This window comes from Rhinoraja longicauda, chromosome 21 (assembly GCF_053455715.1).
Source record: "Rhinoraja longicauda isolate Sanriku21f chromosome 21, sRhiLon1.1, whole genome shotgun sequence".
Lineage (NCBI taxonomy): Eukaryota > Metazoa > Chordata > Chondrichthyes > Rajiformes > Arhynchobatidae > Rhinoraja > Rhinoraja longicauda.
The window spans coordinates 11,271,248-11,293,709 of NC_135973.1; the positions used below are offsets into that span (position 1 = coordinate 11,271,248).

General features: G+C 41.1%; 1 protein-coding gene across 1 annotated transcript; it reads right to left on the reverse strand.

The window, feature by feature from the left end:
• Positions 1 to 18: 18 nt before the first annotated feature.
• On the reverse strand, positions 19 to 21,879 carry c21h16orf89 (chromosome 21 C16orf89 homolog). The gene is made up of 8 exons (XM_078417748.1): positions 21,486 to 21,879; positions 19,572 to 19,724; positions 15,031 to 15,181; positions 12,523 to 12,640; positions 9,795 to 9,942; positions 6,581 to 6,682; positions 5,661 to 5,750; positions 19 to 3,556 (listed from the first exon to the last, which is right to left on the reverse strand). Exons 1-8 carry the CDS (start codon positions 21,787 to 21,789, stop codon positions 3,453 to 3,455), a joined length of 1,170 nt encoding a protein of 389 aa, XP_078273874.1. The 5' UTR covers positions 21,790 to 21,879; the 3' UTR covers positions 19 to 3,452.
• Positions 21,880 to 22,462: the final 583 nt, after the last annotated feature.

The following is a 22,462-nucleotide window of genomic DNA, read 5'->3' on the forward strand; positions in this document are numbered from 1 at the left end:
CTATAGATGATGTTGTATTGTTTAATCTGAGTTACCTTAACATTCCACAGTGTGGTTCAAGACTGCAATATTGTTGTGCACAAATTAAAGAATGCACTTCCAATTTCTCATTTTCTAAGACCACGACAAAGTCCTTTGACGTGTAAGAATGTGTCACTTTCCATAAAATTCTTCAAGAAAATATAACGAAGAAAGTGATTAAAATAAACAACGGGGGAATAAAATCCCCAAACTATGGAATAACAAATGTATGATGATGAGAAATAACTTTATCTGACATTGAAAAGCAAAAATACTGCAAATTCAGGAAATCTGATATAAAAACAGAAAATGGAGAAAGTCAGCAGTAAGGCATTGTCTATGTACAGAACTACAGTAACAGTTGAAGTTCACAACCTATCATCGGAACCTGTACTGCTATCCTGCCTGTCAGACTTTCAGCAGCATTTTTTTTAAGTGATTTGCTTCAACTATTTGGCCCAGTAAAATGAGACTAATCCTTTAATTATGTAATATCATAGAATATAACAGTGTAACAATTAATTTGGTGGAACTCAAAATTGTAAACGCTATCTGTACCCTAGGTAACATTTAATTATGAATAATCAATTTCATTCCTTTACCATAAAGTCCTCTCGGTTAGGGAAAATGATGTCATGAGATGTCCAGGTACAAACATTCTTGCTCATGGAAGAAGGTAATTCAGTGCTTTGAGTCTCAGCTAACTCTTGGATCAATTCTATTCCCACACTTACTTCCCTGTGACTTACCCTCTTCCTATCAACTCCCCTCTGATTCTCCTACCACCCAACTACACTATTTAGTTAATTTACCTACAAAACCTGTCTTTGGAGAGGTGGAGGAATACAAGAGCACCCAGGAGAAACCCACATGGTCTCAATGAGGGAGGAGCTGGCCAGAGTTCACTGGAAAGAGATCCTAGCAGGGACGACGGTGGAACAACAATGGCAGGTATTTCTGGGAATAATACAGAAGGTGCAGGATCAGTTCATTCCAAAAGAGGAAGAAAGATTCTAAGGGGAGTAAGAGGTGACTGTGGCTGACAAGGGAATTCAAGGACTATAAAAATAAAATAGAAATATAACATAGCAAAATGAGTGGGAAGCCAGAGGATTGGGACTCTTAAAGAGCATCAGAAGATAACTAAAAAGGCAATACGGGGTGAAAAGATGAGGTACGAAGGTAAGTTAGCCAAGAATATAAAGGAGGATGGTAAAAGCTTCTTTAGGTACGTGAAGAGGAACAAAATAGTTAAGACAAATGTGGGTCCCTTGAAGACAGAAGCAGGTGAATTTATTATGGGGAACAAGGAAATGGCAGACAAGTTGAACAGGTACTTTGTGTCTTCCTTAGTGAAGACAGATCCAATCTCCCAGATGTTCTAGTGTCCAGAGATCCTAGGGTGACGGAGGAACTGAAGGAAATTCACATTAGGCAGGAAATGGCGTTGGGTAGACTGAAGGTTGAAAAATCCCCAATGCCTGATGGTCTGCATCCCAGGGTACTTAAGGAAGTGGACACTTTGGTGATCATTTTCCAATGTTCTATAGATTCAGTATCAGTTCCTGTGGATTGGAGGGTAGCTAATGTTATCCCACTTTTTAAGAAAGAAGGGGGAGAGAAAACAGGAAATTATACACCAGTTAACCTGACATCGGTGGTGGGGAAGATGCTGGAGTCAATTATAAAAGAACAAATTGCGGAACATTTGGATAGCAATAACAGGATCGTTCCAAGTCAGCATGGATTTACGAAGGGGAAATCATGCTTGGCTAATCTGGAATTTTTTGAGGATGTAACTAGGAAAATGGACAAGGGAGAGCCAGTGGATGTAGTGTACCTGGACTTTCAGAAAGCCTTCGACAAGGTCCCACATAGGAGATTAGTGGGTAAAATTATAGCACATGGTATTGGGGTAGGGTACTGACATGGATAGAAAATTGGTTGGCAGACAGGAAACAAAGAGTAGGGATAAATGGGTCCCTTTCAGAATGGCAGACAGTGACTAGTGGGGTACTGCAAGGCTCGGTGCTGGGACCGCAGATATTTACAATATACATTAATGACAGATGAAGGGATTAAAAGTAACATTAGCAAATTTGCAGATGGCACAAAGATGGGTGGCAGTGTGAAGTGTGAGGAGGATGCTATGAGGTTGCAGGATGACTTGGACAGGTTGTGTGAGTGGGCAGATGCATGGCAGATGTAGTTTAATGTGGATAAATGAGGTTATCCACTTTGGTGGTAAGAACAGGAAAGCAGATTATTATCTGAATGGTGTCAAGTTAGGAAAAGGGGAAGTACAACGAGATTTTGGTGTCCTAGTTCATCAGTCACTGAAAGTAAGCATGCAGGTACAGCAGGCAAAGCCAATGGAATGTTGGCCTTCATAACAAGAGGAGTTGAGTGTAGGAGCAAAGAGGTCCTTCTGCAGTTGTACAGGTCCCTAGTGAGACCACATCTGGTATTGTGTGCAGTTTTGATCTCCAAATTTGAGAAAGGACATTCTTACTATTGAGGGAGTGCAGCGTAGGTTCACAAGGTTAATTCCCGGAATGGTGGGACTGTCGTATATTGAAAGACTGGAGCGACTGGGCTTGTATACTCTGGAATTTAGAAGGATGAGAGGGGATCTTATTGAAACATTTAAGATTATTAAGGGATTGGACACGCTAGAGGCAGGAAACATGTTCCCGATGTTGGGGGAGTCCAGAACCAGAGGCCACAGTTTAAGAATAAGGGGTAGGCCATTTAGAACGGAGATGAGGAAAAACCTTTTCACTCAGAGTTGTGAAGCTGTGGAACTCTCTGCCTCAGAAGGCAGTGGAGGCCAATTCCCTGGATGCTTTCAAGAGAGAGTTAGATAGAGTTCTTAATGATAGCAGAGTCAAGGGATATGGGGAGAAGGCAGGAACGGGATACTGATTGTGGATGATCAGCCATGATCACGTTGAATGGCATTGCTGGTTCGAAGGGCCAAATGGCCTACTTCTGCACCTATTGTCTAATTTGAAACTCGTCTCTTGAAAACAACAAATTCTACTGTTGGCAGACACAAAATGCTGGAGTAGCTCAGCGGGACAGGCAGCATCTCTTCTGAGGGTCTCGACTGAAATGTCACCCTTTCCTTCTCTCCAGGGATGCTGCCTGACCCGCTGAGTTACTCCAGCATTTTGTATCTCCCTTCGATTTAAACCAGCATCTGCACTTCTTTCCTACAAATTCTATTGCTGCCTGAACATAATTATTCTGAACATCTTACACTTGCTAAGCCATCACTTTTCCACCGCCACCTTGAGCTAATCGTACAAATATTTATCAATAAACAACTTAAGTCATCGGAAATAGGATGAGGCACAAAACTAATTGTAGAATACATAAGTGGCTATTACTACTTCAGCATGATCACACGGACAAGCTGTGGCTTGTTGTTAAACATTCTGTGGTTCTCTGACGTTCTGGCTTATGCCGTAGAAGCGAAGGAAAACGCCCAGAGCTCCAGCAGCGATGCCAGTCAGATGACTTGTACAATTATCTGGGGAAAAAAAAATTTGATCAGATCTCTTCAAGTAGAAGTTAATGATTTTATAATCCACGATCTACTCTGCACTGCTGATTTCTTACGCATTGTCAATGTAACAATTAAAATGGAACAGTGATGGGGAGAAATATCAAAATATTTATCCTTTGCATGAAATAAGGACAGCCATAATAGTTTAACTTGTGGATCAAGTATCTACATTTTGCTGTCGCATCATTGGAATGATACATTATCTTTGTACTCCAAATAGAATTTAGGAAATATATATTCTATCCAGCCCTATTAACCAGCTCAAGTGAAAATTTGTTACCATATAACAAAAGTTACTATAATTTTTGGTGAGCTAATGACAGTTATGTTTTCCAAATAGCCACAAACTGATCGCCAGGGATTGTAAAATGAGCTTTAATTCTAGTAATCCCTGCATTCTGTGTGCTTATTGTCTCAAGGGAAACAAGGTGGGAGGGAATATTCTGCTAGAGGAACTAGTATAGAACATACAAGTATATAATTGGCATATATATTTGTTATAAATCTGCATTTCAAGTAGGGTCTATGCCATTCATGCAGTTTAGTTTAAAGTGAGTATTTTAAAACTGCTGGTTTGAAGTCATAGCAGTCAAATTGATGACTGTGGATGAATTTAAAACACTTGCTTCACCACTTTCCTTGGTTCTGATCAAAGTTTAGTTTAGTTTAAAGATGCAGCGTGGAAACAGGCCCGTCAGCCCACCGAATCTGCGCCGACCAGCAATCCCTGCACATTAACTCTACCCTACACACACTAGGAACAATATTACATTTATACCAGCCAATTAACCGACAAACCTGTACATCTTTGGAGTGTGGGAGGAAACTGAAGATCTCAGAGAAAACCCAGGCAGGTCATGAGGAGAACGTACAAATTCCGTGCAGACATCGAACTAATCAGGTTCAAACCCGGGTCTCTGGCGCTGTAAGGCAGTAGCTCTACCGCTACACCATGCCATCCAAAGTTAATTGACCTGAAATGTCAACTCTGTTTCTGTACCCACAAATGTTGTTTGACCTACATCCAACTATTTGTTTTTATAGGGATACATGGAACTGCAGATCTTGAGCAACAAAAAAAAAGCACTGGAGAAACTCAGCAGATCATGCAGCATCTGTGGAGGGAAATGGACAGATAATGTTTTGGGTCAGGACTCACCTTCAGACAGATAGGAATAGGAGAGAAAGCTAGAAAAGAGAGATGGGCATTGGATAAAGCATGGTAAGTGATAGTTGGATGCAGGTGAGTGGTGGAGACAAAGGCCAGAAGTGAATAAGTGGTGTCAGACAAGGAAAGAGGAGGAGAGGTGAAATGTAAAGCCTTAGGGAGGGATATGGGTGGAAGAGGTTAGGAATCAAAACACAAAGTGCTGGAGGAACTGAGCAGGTCAGGCAGCATCTGTGGAGGGAAATGAACAGACTGCTCTGTGGAGGGAAATCTCAGCAGCCTGCTCCTTTCCTCTCTTTTGTGTGGGTAATCCTCAATCCCAGAGTTCAAATCGCTCTTTTATCCCCTTCCCCCTCACCCCCATCCCCCCCCCCCTCCGTCACCCATATCCCTCTCCATATGTAACCAAACTGACATTTTCACAGATTGCTTTTCTTAAAGGAACAGATTTTAGAAGCTTTAAAATGGCGTCACCGGTATTACACTTTCCCACATGTCGCGCACCCAGTGAAACGTATAGATTGTATGTGTGGACTGCACCCATGTTCAAGCTAGTTTGAGTATTACCAGGCATCGTCCATACATCCCACATTTATTTAATGGACCTTTTTTTGGCATCGTACTTACAGATAAAATGGGTGTTTTTCATGCATAACAACAATGTTCGAGAGGATCATGATCATCATGCCTTTGTTATGTATTGCCCAGCATGGTTAAATTTAAATTATAACATATCTCCAAAAATCGTCACGACATACCAACAAAAGATGAACATAGGCTCCACTGAGATTTAATCAAATTTTAACATGCGTACGTTATTATTTCTGGCGCCAGTGAATTATTTGGTACAGCTATCAATAACGGAAAATGTAATAAATATTTCAAATTAAAATATTTTACCATTCATTATTCTATCTCTTCTCTTCACTCTCTTGTGTTTTGTGAATGCCTTTCGTTCCAACTCTGTCGGCCGTACAGACCTGCCGAAATCTGTATGAAATACAAGATAGGAAATGTGGAGCAACATTTGCAATATTCAACAGAGCACAATCGTGACACTATGTTTAAAATCATATTACATATTTTAATTTTAAAGTTTATGTACTTTAATAGATTGATATCACTGAACTTTATGGAAAATCTGAGCGGGAAAATTGCCTTTTAAATATTAAATAATTATGAAATGTAAACGTATTTTTTAAAAAACAATTACGTAGGGAAACCATTGAGTAGGGTTTCAAAACTGTGATGCTGCTTTGTTGATGTAAAGTATTGGATGGTGTAAGGAGGGGAAGTCGGACTCCAAACCAGTCCAAGAATAATTACTCCACATCTGCCCAACTCTGGAAAATTATAACAAATGGATAGAAAACAAGGATCAGGCATATGCCAAGAGTTTGTGTAGGAACTGCAGATGCTGGTGTACACCGAAGAGAGACACAAAATGCTGGAGTAACTCAGCGGGTCAGGCGGCATCTCTGGAGAAAAGGAATAGGTTGGCCAATGTCACAGGACTTCAAAAGTAGGTGGTAAAACTCTCTTATTGGAGATGGTCATTGCCTTGCATCTTAGTCATAGATACTTGCCACTCATCAGCCCATTCCTTAACGTTGTCTAGGTCTTCTTGCAAGCAGGACCAGGATGACTTGATGCCATACTTGGACAATGTTAAGGACAATCACTCTCACCTCACCTCTGGAATTTAGCCGAGTAGCTTGTTTCTATATTGTTTCTATATTGCGGCTCCATCAAAAATAACTCATTGGGCATGTGAACAGCAGCTTTAATGTTAAACAATGTATATTAATCAATGAACTTACCAATCCTCAGATAGCAACCAGCGGGGTTCTGCCACGATAGAATAGCCTCAAGCCACTGGGTCTTGAAGAAATCGGAATATCCAATCATTCCACAAAACATTACTGTATAAATTAGACATATAGTGAGAAACTTTGATCTCAAACAACTAAAGTCCAACATTAATACAGGTACCACATTGAGCCCAACCATAAATACCACATTTGTTAACCACCTCACAGTCTTGGTTGTCGCTGGATACAACATAAGAAGAATTAACTATTATTTCAAATAGACACAAAAGGCTGGAGTAACTAAGCGGGACAGGCAGCATTTTTGGAGAGAAGGAAAGGGTGACGTTTCGCGTCGAGATCCTTCTTCAGACTGGAGATTATTTCAACCTCTGCATTAAAAAATGGCAACACCACTTAACTGGCTGTACTCTTTGAATGATTAAAAATGTGTATGAAATTTGTGAATTTATTTGTGAAATGAAAATTGTCCAATTGCTGAGCAGGTTGGAGCCAAATAGGCTTCTTCTGCTCGTCGTTCTCATCTTTTTACCCGGTTCAGTCTTTCGTTATATGGTTGAATGGTTAAAAAAAAAAAAAAATCTCAAATGGAGCCAATGACCACTAAAGCTGCAGCAGTTCAGAATTAAAGCTCTCAGTGCAACTAAGGAACATCGAATATTACAACTGTCAGCGCATTTTTGAGAGTAATTAAATATAAATGTGACCCAGAGCCACAACAGGAGACGCACAGAGCAGTGATGCACCAACCCTCTTTTATTGCTTTGGTGACCTTCCCTGTACTGGGAACAAACTGAATTGGCTGATAATTCCACAGGCTCCATTCTTGAAGTAGCTCATTTGCAATGCCTGAGGAGTACTTGGGGTTGAACTAACTAGGTAATAATTTCTCCAACAAGGTAATATCAAGAATATGTCCCCCAACATTCCAGCAACATGGGCAGAGGTGAGGAAGTGATGCAGGATATCATTTGCCACACTTGAGCAGCATTTGTGTGTGAAAATGAATGGTCGATGGAACAGGGAGTGGTGAAGGATGACAGCCAAATGGAGCTAGGAGTCGTTGGAAAGCAGAAGCAAATAGATGATGGGTGGAGGCAGACAGAAGAGAACAAAAAAGGAGAAAAAGAGGCGGAAAAGGGGGAAAAGAGAGGCACATAGAGCCAGATGAGGGGAGGGTGAAGATTGAGACAGTTGATGGAATGTAATTAGAAGCAATACAAAGAGCTGGAATCCAAATGAGTGCCTTTTAACAGCACCAACAATTAATTACATGTAGGCAGGTTCTACATCAAGTTGCTTGGCTTCTCAGAAGATAAAAGAGTCATTAGGAGAATGAAGGGAGTGGGGCAATAATGCTTCAGTACATTCAGAAGAGCAGTTATTAATTACATATTCAATTCTCTTTAGACAGTTAATGCTCAATCTATTTCCAACATTTTCACACAGTATGCTCCAGGTCATAATAAATTGCACTGCAAAATAAAATTCTCATTAGCCCCACATTTTCTTTTTGTCTGAAATTCCCATCTTATCATTGTGGAGGAACATCACCACAAGGCAAATGGCCCCACAGCTTTTCCAAATTATCGAGCTGTGAGGGGAAATATTTACAGTTGTTATCCAAAAAGTAAAAATAGTCAATTGGTATGGTTTATGCACTCAAGCTGGAGGTGCTTTCAAGGAGTATTATTTAAAAGGGCTGACAATTTTCATGAATAAGGGCTTGAGATTTTAGACTGGGCTTTGGTAAAATGCTCTATTCAGACTCCATCTCAATTCCTGTGTCCAATTCCAGTCACAGAGCTGTTTATGCCTTTGAGATAATCAGAGAACAGTAAGACAGTCCGGAGTGATTTCAGAGAATAATAGTTACAAAGAAAAATGCAATAAAGTTTCCATAGTTATACGCAATGGCCAGTTAAAGGAAGACCTAGATAGTGCTTTGAATTAAAACAAAGTTACACAATTTCAAATCAGCCGTAAGTCATTTTGGAGTGATTTCAGGAAGACCTTCCTCTCAGACTAATGACAAAATTAAATGTAATTCATCATCAGCCATGATCACAGTGAATGGTGGTGCTGGCTCGAAGGGCCGAATATTGTCTATTGTCTAATCATAATCGTAATCTATTAGCCAAGTATCATATCATCATATATCATATATATACAGCCGGAAACAGGCCTTTTCGGCCCTCCAAGTCCGTGCCGCCCAGCGATCCCCGTACATTAACACTATCCTACACCCACTAGGGACAATTTTACATTTACCCAGCCAATTAACCTACATACCTGTACGTCTTTGGAGTGTGGGAGGAAACCGAAGATCTCGGAGAAAACCCACGCAGGTCACGGGGAGAACGTACAAACTCCTTACAGTGCAGCACCCGTAGTCAGGATCGAACCTGAGTCTCCGGCGCTGCATTCGCTGTAAAGCAGCAACTCTACCGCTGCGCTACCGTGCCGCCCCGTTTTGCAACATACGAGGAATTTGGTTTGCCATCCAGTCATACCAAAAAAGCAACAAGACACACAATTACATAAAAATTTGACATAAACATCCACCACAGCGGCTCCTCGGAAGGCAATAAAGTCTTATCTTCTGTCCTCCTTTTCTCCCGCAGCAGGCGATTGAAGCTCCCGCAGCCGGCGATCGAAGCTCCCGTGAAGTTTCCCATCGACCTGATCTTGAGCCCAACTCGGGAAACAAGAACCAGGCAGCACATTTTCTCATTGCCTGTTGCAACCTAAGCCTTGAGGGTGGTACAGCTGGTAAGCTGGTAGCCCTGCTGTCTCACAGCAGCAAAGTCCTGGGTTCTATCTTGACCTCAGGTGCTGTCTTTGAGGAGTTTGCACATTTTCCCTGTGATCTACGGGTTTCATGCTGGTTCTCCGGTTTCCCAATGAGATGCAGGTTTGTAGGTTAATTGGCCTCTAAAAATTGCCATGAAAGTGTAGGGAGTGGATGCGAAAGTGAGATAACATAAAACAGGTGTGAACAGGTGATCAATTGTTGGCTTGGACTCGGAAGACTGAATGGCCTGCTACCATGCTGTCTGTTTCAATCAAAAAAATCTGGCCCACTCCAGCATGATCGAATCTCTAGAACTCATGCACAAAACAATCTACTTTGTAAACTCTGACAGCATCATACATCTATTTTCAGTTTTGTCTGAATAATTAATCTTAAATTTAAGCCACTTACTGTTTTCCATAAATAAGTCACGCAGATGTAATGGAAAGTCTTCATCTTCAATTTCCAAGTTTATTTGCATCATGTTGGCGCAGTATACCTTTTGAAGATGCTGAATGCTGACTGACGTTCCTAATTTTACAATATCTGTGCAATTTTTCTACAATTGGAATTAAAAAGTAGATTAGTTCGGAAGGAAAATGGTGCGCCAAAGAATTAACACAAGATCTATGTTCCCCAGAGGTCCTCAAGACTCAACTCCTGAAACTTTCTCCTTCCCATTGCAAAGATGGTCTCCAAAGTCCATGTAGATGGATCACAGACTAGAAATTCAATGGCTCTGTAAAAACAAAACCAGAAGCTCCCTACTGCACCTTATCAAGAGGTGCTCTCTGAAGAAAATGTACTCACTGACTACAATCACTGTCATCATTCCCACGTGGTGGAAATGTTGACCACAGCAATAATAAAACCGGCTCTTGGGAACGGACTGCGACTATCTAAGACACAATTGCTCAATAGTGGAAGAGCTGACGACCAAGAACAGTACTCTGATCACTATTAGCAATAAACTGCAGTGATGACCCTTCAATCATTTAGTTCACACACTAAAGTTGGGGAGTTCACACACTGTCAGCCAGGACCATGCACAAGGTGGGGAAAGCAAGGCCACAGAATCTCCTTTGGATCACTCTCTCAGACGCTTGTGTGTGTTAGAGTGATCCAATTAACTCTAAGTTAGTGTTAGTCAGTAGGCACACTTAATGTGCCTCTCCAGACTAAAAGCTGATTAAATTCATGCAAATATTCTTCCTCCCAGCTATTTAGTTGCAGTAGACAAATCACAAGAACACCTTGTAAGCCATTGCACTTTCTCGTGAAGTGTGCAACCAGGTGTAGTGTGGAAGTCACTGAAGATAAAACATACTCCATACTGTACCCAGTGTCTCAAAGCAGAAGGGAGCACATGCCAACAAAGATGTTCATCTTAGCTAGTCCCATTCGCCTACATATGACCCATATCTCTCTAAACCTTCCCTAGCCTTGTATCTGACCAAAGGTCTTTTAATTGTTGTTATAATATCTGTCTCAACCAGATCCTCTGGCAATTCATTGTATATGCCCACCACCATTTATGTGAGATATTTGTTCCTCAGGTTCCTATTAAATCTTCCCCCTCTCACCTTAAACCTATGTCCTTTGGTTCTTGATTCCCCAACTCTGGGGAAAAGACTGAATGCTTTCAGCTTATCTATGCCCCTTGTGGTTTTATACACCACTATAAAAATCACCCCTCAGTCTCCTATGCTCCAAGGAATAAATCTCTTGCCTGCCCAACCTCTACCCACAACTCAGTCCATCGAGTCCTGGCAACATCCTTGTAAAATATTCAGAACTCTTTCCAGTTTAATGGCAAGGTGACCCGAACTAAGCACAATGCTTTAAGTGAAGCCTCGCCAATGTCTTGTTCAACTCTAACATAACATCCCATCTACTATACTCAATGCCTTAAATGATGACGGTCAGTGTACCAAGCTTTCTTATTTTAATGTTAACTTTTATATTGTGTAGCAAAACATTTTGTCTTCATTTATACGTGTGGGTAATAAAGGATCTAAGACGGTTTATGTTGAAGAATAATTTAGAAAATATAAAGTAACTTTACAAAGTTGTTCCAAATCCTTGATAAATAATTGTTCTTGCTATTAGAAGGATATTCAGTTTTGGTGAACGGATGAAACAAGATGACTAACCTTCTTTTCGTTATCACAACAATTTCTGACCCAGTAATTTTATAAGATTGGATCCATTATATAGAATAACTAGACTAAGTGGACCCTTTGGGCCAAAACCTCTCCTTCGTTGATGCAGCACCCTCTCCTCCCCCGCCCTCCCCCTTCCCCCCACTCCATCCCCCTTGACCCCCCTTATTCTCCATCCACCCCCCCCCTCCCTCCCTCCCTCCCTCCCCCCTCCCTCCCTAGGAAATAGATTTAAACTTTAAAATGTGAATAACTTTAAAAATATAACACCGATTTCAATGAAACTTCTTCCATTAGCACCAAAGGGACGACGATGAGTAAGGTGGGCCTAAAATTGCCGCGCTATCGTGTACCGTTTTGGCAGTAGTTCAGGAACAAACAAACGAGAGTTTTAGTATATAGATGATTCCCGTACGCCTAAAGTTATTCATTTGAGAAACACAGTACATTGCAGTAGTCAAATAGCTTTACTGTATGGTTGTAATCACAGGTAAAAGTGTAAGGACAGATTCTAGGCTATCTCAGTATGTAATTCGTTCTGCTTTGGTCACCAGCTCTTCAAGGGTATTCCAGCCTGACTGAGCAGGATGGTGGCTGGACCAAATGTGTCGTGGCCATGTTGATAAAGTGAGGTGTCAATCAGCTCTTAAGCAGTGACTATGGTCTTATTTTCTTGAGTTAGCCTTGGAATAGGCCAATTTTTCCTCATTGTCTGCAGTTTCCTGTGAATTGTACTGGTGATCAATAGGGAAAAAGGTACAAAACTGTCAGTCTCTGCATAACGAAAAAATACAGCCGTCGTTCTAAATAAATGTTATTGGTGAATGCTGAAGTGGAGTGTATGGAAAGCACAGCAAAAATGATGTTCATAACTATGCCTTAAAATTGGAAGCAGGGAGCACATTTACAATTTAAGTATTACAAGAATAAAAAAGAACTACTTTTCAATCTATTAATAAGGCAATAATTTTACTTACAATCTCAGCAATAATGAAGTACAGCAACTGGTGTGATAAGGAATAATTCGGGCAATTTACTGTAGTCATCATTTTCCTACAGCTGGCTGTATTCAGGCAAGGCACTCTATAATCCTTCCTTGATTTTAAAGAATGAATAGTTACATAATTTTTGTTTAATAGACTATGTCATCACCCAAATCGTTTGAAATTAAATTGAAAACTATTCTCTAGGTGTCTTCCCAAGTATCTCAATCTCTTTGGCTCCCTTCTCAAACATCTCCTTTAACTCTGTCCATGTATTTGTCCAATTGGATCCCTGTGCAATATCTTGGGATGTTTTCCCCACGTAAAAAGCAAAGCAACAGTTGGTGTTCCCATCACTTAGGAAAATAACTGCAGATGCTGGTTCAAATCGAAGGTAGACACAAAATGCTGGAGGAACTCAGCGGGTCAGGCAGCATCTCAGGAGAGAAGGAATGGGTGACGTTTCGGGTCGAGACCCTTCTTCAGTCATCACCCATTCCTTCTCTCCTGAGATGCTGCCTGACCCGCTGAGTTACTCCAGCATTTTGTGTCTACCTTCCCATCACATAGAATAATCATAATTGATTTATATCGTCTGTGCCTGAGAAGAACCTCATGGATTACAGAATTGAGCGAGTGGAAGAGATGATTTCCTCAGGCAAAGTACCACAGTGTCAACCCAATCCATTCTGTGACAAAGACATCAGCAAATTTAATTCACAATCGGTTAATGTTTCAAACTAACAATTGGTTGGCTACGGGGTACATCTCTTGGGAAGGAGAAGTTTGGTCTAATTCCTAATCTATGCGCAAAAGATGATCTGTGTGAGAAAGATGAGCCTAAAGGCTTGGTGACTTAACAGGTGGATAAATTACTGATGCATGGGTGTAATATTATTGTGACGTTGGGGGTGGCATTAAATGGGAAATTATAGAAATAAAAGGTGCAAATGTAATGATGGGCAACTTTAATCTACATTGATTGTCTAAGCAAATTAGCAACAGTATTTTGTAGAAGGAATTCTGGATTGTGTACAGGTTAGTTTTCTGGTCCAAAACATTAGAAAAACAACTAGACAGCAGAGCACTGTAGACTGGATATTGTGTACTGAGAAATAATTAAACTCAGACGTCTTGTGCAAGGCCTCCATAATATGATAGTATCCTTCGATAAAGATGGATTGTAGCAGAGTTGATTCTGCGACCAGGGCCCACAATTTAAATAAAGGTAACTATTATGGAATGTGGTGAGAGTTGGCCAAGGTAGATTGGAGAGCAGTACTTATGCAGTTGATGGTGGTTCAAATGTGGGAAATATTTAAGGATCACATGGGAACACAACAAATGTTCATTCCTGCCTGACACAAAAATATAAAAAGGTGGCTAACAAGGAAAATTATGAGTAGCATTAGACACAAGGAGAGCAGCAAAGCAGCAAAATGGAGGACAAATAACAGTTCCTCACTCTGGAAAGGAGGACCAAGATATTAATTAAGAAGGGAAATAGAGTAAAATCAGCCATCACTATACTGAGTGGCACAGAAGGCTCAAAGGACAGACTGCTCCCATTTTCATGATGACGGTCGCAGACCCAAAACACTGACTGTTTTTCTTTCCACGGATGCTACTGTTTTCCTGACATTTTCTACTTTTGTTTCTGATTTCCAGCATTGGCAGGTTTTTTTTTAATTCCCATTTTTTATGTTTCTTTGATCTAATGCAAACATCTACATCTCTGCAAAAGCAAAATGAAACTTATTTTAACAACACAAAGAGCTACCATCAGCCTGGTCTATCATTTTTGATGGAAACATTGCCATGAAAATTTAAAGGCCTTGCATGCAAATTACAAATACACCAAGGTAAAATTACAATTGAAAAAATGTAAGCAAAATATTCATAATGCTAGGCTGCAGTTATTAAACTATAATTGAATACCTGAATCCTGAATAAAAGAATAAAATGTTACTTAGACATTTACCAACCTCTAGGAAATTAATATCTTTTAAAAACTAAATGTTAATACATCAGAAGAATTATTGGTTTTACTAAGTGGTTTGTTGTAGCTGATAGAGGCAGCAGCTGGTAGAACCACTGCCTCACAGCACCAGAGACCCAGGTTCAATCCCGACCTCAGGTGCTGCCTGTGCGGTGTTTGCATGTTCATGCTGTGACCACGTGGGTTTTCTCCGATTGCTCCGGTTTCCCCCCACATCCCAAAGATGTGCAGGTTTGTAGCTTTATTGGCCCCTGTATATTGACCCTCATGTGTCGGGAGTGGATGCAAAAGGGGGATGGCATAGAACTAGTGTGAAAGGGTGATCAATGGTCAGCATAAACTTGTTGGACTAAAGGGCCTGTTTCTATGCTGCATCTTTCAAATAATCAAAAAAACAAGCTGTCATAAGAGAACTTAAAGAAAAACACTTGTTTTACCCCAATAGAGACATTATATTAGTTGTATACAATAAACAATTCATAACATCAAAAGCAAAGACATACCAGGTACCCAGTAGTTGAGACATACATCTGTCACTGGAATTTTCCCCAAAACATGCTCTATCCCTTCGCTCAGGATAGACCAATTTCCTATCTGTCTGCACCCATCCAGGTTTGAAAGTCCAGAAATTATCATCTAGTAATGGCTGAAAGACTGGACAAAAACACATTAACTCAATATTAATGCAGCATTCTAAACAAAGTGAAAAACAAAATGCACTATTTTGAGATAAAATCGCAGATAATTTTATACAATTATATAATTCTTAGCTGCATGAAAGGTATAGATGTGCAGGTGATGAGACGGAGGGGGAAGGCACAGTGGCACAGCAGTAGAGTTGCTGCCTTACAGCACGAGAGGCCCAGGTTCAATCCTGGCTACAGGCATGTGTAGGAAAGAACTGCAGATGCTGGTTTAAATCGAAGGTAGACACAAAATGCTGGAGTAACTCAGCGGGACAGGCAGCATCTCTGGAGAGAAGGAATGGGGGACGTTTCGGGGGGGAAACCTTTCTTCACACTGAAAATTAAAAATCACATGTAAACCAACATATACAAGTAATTATAACATTAAATGAGTGCAGAAAGTAGTTTAAACAGCTACTTTTCTCTTTGTTTCTTAAATCTTTGCCCTTTATATTGAATTGTGTCTCCAATTCTACTCCAGGCTTAATATGGTACAGAATTGAGACGCGCCTATCCACTTAATGCATGGAATACCAGCAAAATTGAGCTTCACAAAGCCTGTCCATAAGGAAGACAGCTGTGGAGTAAATAGACGGATATGACCTTTCAAATCTGTCCATTAGTTTCAAAATTTAACAATTCACAGGCAACGGGCGCAGAACCTCCCACCATGTTCAGAAAGATCCAGCCCATCTTTCAAAATGAAACTCATTTTCCTTTATTCAAATTAAGCTTTAAGTGAATAACTTCACTGTGGAACAGAACGCAGTCTCAATAATGATCCCGTGACAATGCTTACATCCGTAATGAATGGTGGAGAACAAGGGGTATATTTAGAGACACAAGGAACTGCAGATGCTGAAATCATGAGTAGAGCACAAAGTGTTGGGGTATATTTATTTGGGTGTGAAAATCAAACAACCTTTTGCTGGCCTTGAGTGATTGGAAGTTACGGAGGCACCAGGGAAAACAACTTGATCACAAAAACATGCAGCAGAAAAATTGTCTGGAACAGACTCGGATAGCTTTGAACAAAAATGAATGCCTTCTGTATATAATCTGCATTTCAGTGAGAAATGCCACAAAGCACCATGTTATTATGACCTTGATTATCAGATGTTCAAAAAATGACAGAGCACCCAACCATTATCAGCAGGTAACCATTTGTTCAGAGACAATGTTCACTCCCAGTCTCTGTTCACCACCAATCATTCTCACTGCATCATATAAGATAAACCTTAATCATCAAGCAGCTGCCAAACCTGCTTCATTTTAAAGCAATGCATTCTGCCAGTAATATTTGAAAGGGAAAATTCTGATCACCCTTTACAGTAATCAATGCTCATTTTGGTATCATGTCATAAGGAATAGGAGTACAATTAGGCCGTTCGGCCCATCAAGTCTACTCCGCCATTCAATCATGGCTGATCTATCTCTCCCTCCTAAATCCATTCTCCTGCCGTCTCCCCATAACCTCTGACACCTGTACTAATCAAGAAATCACTAGTTTTAGAATCCTCAGCCCAAGGGATAATCCTGCGCAAAGATAATAGAGCAGAGCAAGATAGACCACTCGACCCTAAAAACCATAGTATGTCATGGCGCCATTTTAGTAGGCAGAAACTTGCAGAAACATTTAAAAAGAAAAATAACAAAAATCTGTGAATTGATAGATAAGATATATTCTGCATTTTTATGGTATCATCACACATACTGTTCCCCCAAAACACTGATTGCACTGCGAGAGGCATAGCGAACGGCGGGTTTTGCATACTAAAATGGCGGACGTTACGCTCCTTTGCGTACTACACTTCAGTATAGGCGATTTCGACGGAGTGGTTAATCTTGCTCCTCTAGTATCTTTGATCCTGCGTTCATTTATTTGTCTGATTGTTCGTTCTGGTTAAGGCATTGTGCACATGGCAGCCAGCCAACAGTTAGTCGCTTGACCTTTTTTTTCTCACTTTTAATTTCAAGTTTTCGTGTACCTTGTTGTGTGTTGTGACTGTTGGCAGACCTATTTCCCTCCGGGGATGAATAAAGTTTTATCATATCATATCATATCGTAAGCATTAAGTGAATAACTTCACAGTAGAATAGAATACACTTACAGTCACAATAATAATCCCGTGACAATGCTTAGATCCTAGGAAACGGACTGAATTCAGAAACAAATTGGAGACCTCCATCAGAATTGACATCAAGCATGCATGTAGCCCAGTTCCATTTAGCTACTCCCTGGGGTGAGGCTCGGTATTCACGTTGGCACCAATTTCTAATTGTACAATTTGCAGTTGATTCCTTTTCAATTCCCCCATCAGCTTCCTTAATCATTCCAAAGATTTAACTGCTCTTCACTCTCACAAATCTCCATTTAAATTCTCAGCCTAAAGTTCGAGACTCCAGAGTGTGCTGTGATACTCTGACCTTCAGATGAGTGTGCTCGAGTTTGGGCTGACACCTAATCCCAGGTGCATAATGAAGACACAGTACCCAACATCGCATGGAACATATTTGAAAATGAGGATAATTAGCCATGCTGTGTTCAAACTGTAAAATTTTACGTGATTTTCTATCACGCTGTGTGGTGAATTTAGACTTAGTCACCAGTTCACACTTGCAGGTTTGCTGCATGTGGAGGTGTCTACTTGACTGCAGAAACTCTGCTGAGTGAGTTTTACCTCGATTAAGGCATTTGTGCATGTGAGGAAATGGTTGATTTGGGGTTACTCTGCCAGACCCTAGCATAACAGAAAGATGAGAGGGGGAAAGAGCCCGCTGAACAACCAGCCAGAAAGTGGTCGATGCATGGGAAAAAAGCCTGGATGCAGTCAGTGTGCAGGGATCGTTTGTCGGCGTGGACAGTGGGCCGAAGGGCCTGTTTCCACTCTGTATCTCTAAACCAAACTAAACTAAAACGCATTGTGTTCTACTAAACTATACAACATTTTCTAGACCTATGCTTTTTGTTTAAACATATTCTATCTATATGTTGATATCCTTTAAACACTATTTTCAGTTCAGTTAACAACATTGATAATTTCAGTGAAAGAAATATTATGTGCATCTTAAAGTGAACACAGACATGATTGTCAGCAACTTATTATTAATGAGAAAACATTTTGCATTACTATGACGGATAGGAAAGGTTTAGAGGGATATGGGCTAAACGCAGGACAAGTTAAGCTGAAACGCCAGTTTCTTTGCTAAAGTCACGACTATACACGATCCAGACACAAAGAACTGCAGATGCTGGTTTACAGATAAAGACACCAAGTGCTGGATTAAGTCAGTGAAGTCAGGTAGCAACTCTGGAGAGCATCTGCAGTACATCTGCAGTATGAAGTAGGTTCTCGACCCAAAACGTCGCGTATTCATATTCTCCAGAGATGACAAAACACTTTGTGTCTTTTTTGCTGTACAAGATTTCCTTTCCTAAACTTTGACAACCCTTTACCTTTCCTCCTAAAATGTCCTCAACTACTCTCTTTAAACAAGCTTTTGGTCACCTCTTGCCAGTGACGAATCATGTTACGTTTTCTTATATTATGGGCAGAGTTAATGCACTAAGCTAAACATTCCGATGGGTGCACAGAAATTGTACCCATTTATAAGAGGGTCCTGATCCAAAAATGTCACCTGTCGTTTTGTTGCCTTCCATCACAGTGAGGGGGTGTTTGGAGCACTGTGATGGATGTTTGTGTTGGGGTCGTGTGTCTTGTGTTCTTTTTTTGTGTGTTCTGTGACTGTTGGAAATGTAATTTTGTTCGGTATCGAATGACAATAAAGCTCTGTATTCCTGTATTCTGTATTCCTATCCATTTTCTCCAGAGATGCTGCCTGACCCACTGAATTACTCCAGCATTTTTGTATCTATCTTTTCATCTCTAGCAAAATTGCTCCAGCACTTTGTGTTTATCTTCGGGGCAAACCAGCACCTGTAGTTCCTTCCTACACATTGCATCTATCTTTGGTATAAACCAGCATCTTTTTATTACCCATCTGTTGCGTGGTGTTACACTGTAGACTCTGCTGCGATGTTAAGCGTTGAAGGATCATGATCAATTACTCAAAATATTAACGCCATCTCTCAGCCCCGCCTCACTGTTGTTGTCTGATCTGCTGAGTGATATTTAGCAGCTTTTGGTTTTAAATATAACTTCCGACAATGATAATAACAACAGGAGACGTCTCCCCAATTGAATGGCGCCATCAGAGCTGTGCACTTTCCAATGACTTAACTCCCTCCCTCGTGGTGAGGGAGGGCTTCATCAGACGGCTGATCTCTTTCGTAAAGGCTGCAATGGGAAGTAGGCCTGAAAATGCAGTTGGATTGTGCACAACCTTTATAAATTTACCTTTAAAATATGAAGGCTCTTGCAGTTCTATCTCTTTCATGTTTTGTTTTACTGCGACGTGGGTTTTTAAGACGAGATCCTGCAGCTTTCGTTGTTGGGAGTTGGCGCCAGGGCCTGAGGGAGACCATCTAGTCAACGTGTCCTTCAGCAGCGCTGCGGGGACAAAATACCACAAAACCCACGGTCAAACTCCACGACCATTCTGGTGAGAATATTAACCAATATAAAAATGCGATAATCAAAACCATATATAACCATAAAGAGCGAAAAATAAACGTCGAGATGTTCGCCTAAATTTTGAACCGCATCACAATTACCTCAGCAAGGAAATGCTGACCAGGGGAAATGAAAACACATATTCTTTTTCAGATCCGATCCGAAACGTCGCCTGTCCATGTTCTCCAGAGTGAGATGCTGTCTGACCCACAAAGCTTCCTTTGACATCAGTCTGAAGAAGGGTCTCGACCCAAAACGTCACCCATTCCTTCTCTCCTGAGATGCACGGCGGCACGGTGGCGCAGCGGTAGAGTTGCTGCTTTACAGCGAATGCAGCGCCGGAGACTCAGGTTCGATCCCGACTACGGGTGCTGCACTGTAAGGAGTTTGTACGTTCTTCCCCGTGACCTGCGTGGGTTTACTCCGAGATCTTCGGTTTCCTCCCACACTCCAAAGACGTACAGGTATGTAGGTTAATTGGCTGGGTAAATGTAAAAATTGTCCCTAGTGGGTGTAGGATAGTGTTAATGTGCGGGGATCGCTGGGGGGCACGGACTTGGAGGGCCGAAAAGGCCTGTTTCCGGCTGTATATGATATGATATGATATGATATGATATGATGCTGCCTGACCTGCTGAGTTACTCCAGCATTTCAAGATTCAAGATATCTTTATTTGTCATCCAAAAAAACAAGTTTGTTGGACGAGAATTTAGTCACCCACAGTCCAATAATAAAAGCAATAAAACAAGCAAATTACACAACCCCAACCAACACACACACACAAAAGAAGAAACATCCATCACAGTGAGTCTCCTCCAGTCCCCCCCCCCCCCCCTCCTCACTGTGATGGAAGGCCAGAATGTCTTCTCCCGCGGTCAGGCTGTTGTCGTTGCCACGTTCCAGGCCGCGCCGGACGGTGAAATTCATAAATTTTGTGAATTTATAAATACCTTCGGTTTGTACCAGCATCTGCAGTTAATTTCTTACACTATTCTGACCCACTTAGAGTTATTCCAGCACTTTGTGGCCCTTTTTTTATCAGGTCGGTGACTGTTAATCAGAGGTGGAATTCGCCTCAAATCAGCCTTTTAACGCCTATTAGGTTTCAAGTAATTTTCAGTGGCTTTTTTTTTTTAAACCCGTGTGTTTTTATTACGCCTGAGTATTTGTCTCCACTTGTAAAACTCCCATGTCTACAGGTAGCCCGCAACAGAATGCACAGATGGTGGTTCATTGACAGTTTATATGCGCCTCTTTTATATTAGACACGAGGAACAGCAGGTGCTGGTTTACACACACACACACAAACAAAAAAAACACAAAGTGCAGGAGTAACTCGGCGGGTCGCTCAGCATCTGTGGAGAACATGGATAGACATTTCAGGTTGAGATCCTACTCCAGCAGTTAGTGCCTTTCTTACTAGTCGTCTCTCCCCCCCCAGTTAAACCAGTGTCAGAATGACAACAAATTTAAAAAAAGATATATAATCATCCTTCTACATACAAACTTGCGTCTGGGTGCAAGAATTAAAATGCACAGAAATATATTTAATTATTTTGAACGGCATAACGAGATCTCAAAACCCTCTCGTGTGTATCTGGGCTATTTCCAAGTCCCCTTTCACGACTCCAGCTCAGAATCCAGATGAGACACTCTGAGCGATGGCCCACACCCAGGGACTTGTGTCATTCGACTTACCTCGCAATATACAAAACCCTGACATCCCGTCGAGATTAAATTGTTCATGGTTAAGTTCAAAGAAGAGAACTGCCTTCTCCAGTGTGGAAATAATGTTGTTGATTTTGACTTCATTTGCTGAAGCTAAACCTAGTACAGTAATCGCGATCAGAGCAAAATTCATGCTTCCTCGTCCCTCCCGCTGTTTACCCGTCAATTTGTGTGTATGTGTATCGTTCTTTCCCTGTGGATCAAGCCGAGCTGTGCCTTTACACGTGACTTGCTTCCAGCTGCGACTGCTGCAGGGCTGGTTTTGCCGAATCATTTTTATCTGCTCACTGATGTTTGTACAAACTATCAGGAGGATTCAGCTTTGATCTGGCGTTTTCACACCTTACCCATCCATATATCTCGAGACTCCCTCTCCCCTGACTCTCAGTCTGAAGAAGGGTCTCGACCCAAAACGACACCCATTCCTTCTCTCCAGAGATGCTGCCTGTCCCACTGAGTTACTCCAGCATTTTGTGTCTATCTTAGGAGGATTCAGCAAATGGGTGCTGCAACTAAAAGTGAACAGTTTCTAATGATTATGTTAAAATATAAGGGGGAAAAAAATTGCAACAGGTATCCAAAAGGAAATGAGGAAATAAGGAACTGCTGATGCTGGTTAATGCACAAAAGGACACACAATGCTGGAGTAACTCAGCAGGTCTGGCAGCATGTCTGGAGAACATGGATTGGTGATGTTTCGGATCCGAAACGTCACCTATCCACATTCTCCAGAGATTCTGCCTGCCCTGCTAAATTACCTCCAGCACTTTGTGTCCAAAAGAGAATGAGTTCTGATTAAAAGTCATCAACCTGAAATGTTATCTCTACTTTTCTTCCCAGCTAGCATTTTCTGATTGAATTAATGCGCACATTATACTTGCAATGGATATTTGCAGGGATGAGTTCCCTAATATTTAGTGGATAACTGTACTGAATCCTATTTGAAC

Bases quoted from the DNA above. Each gene is read 5' to 3' on its own strand.
- c21h16orf89 (XM_078417748.1), bottom strand. From the start codon at position 21,789: ATGATTCGGCAAAACCAGCCCTGCAGCAGTCGCAGCTGGAAGCAAGTC. The intron at 19,725-21,485 runs GTAAGTCGAATG...TTGTCCCCGCAG, and splicing joins AGGGTTTTGTATATTGCGAG to CGCTGCTGAAGGACACGTTG. The intron at 5,751-6,580 runs GTAAGTTCATTG...TATTTCATACAG, and splicing joins TGGTTGCTATCTGAGGATTG to ATTTCGGCAGGTCTGTACGG.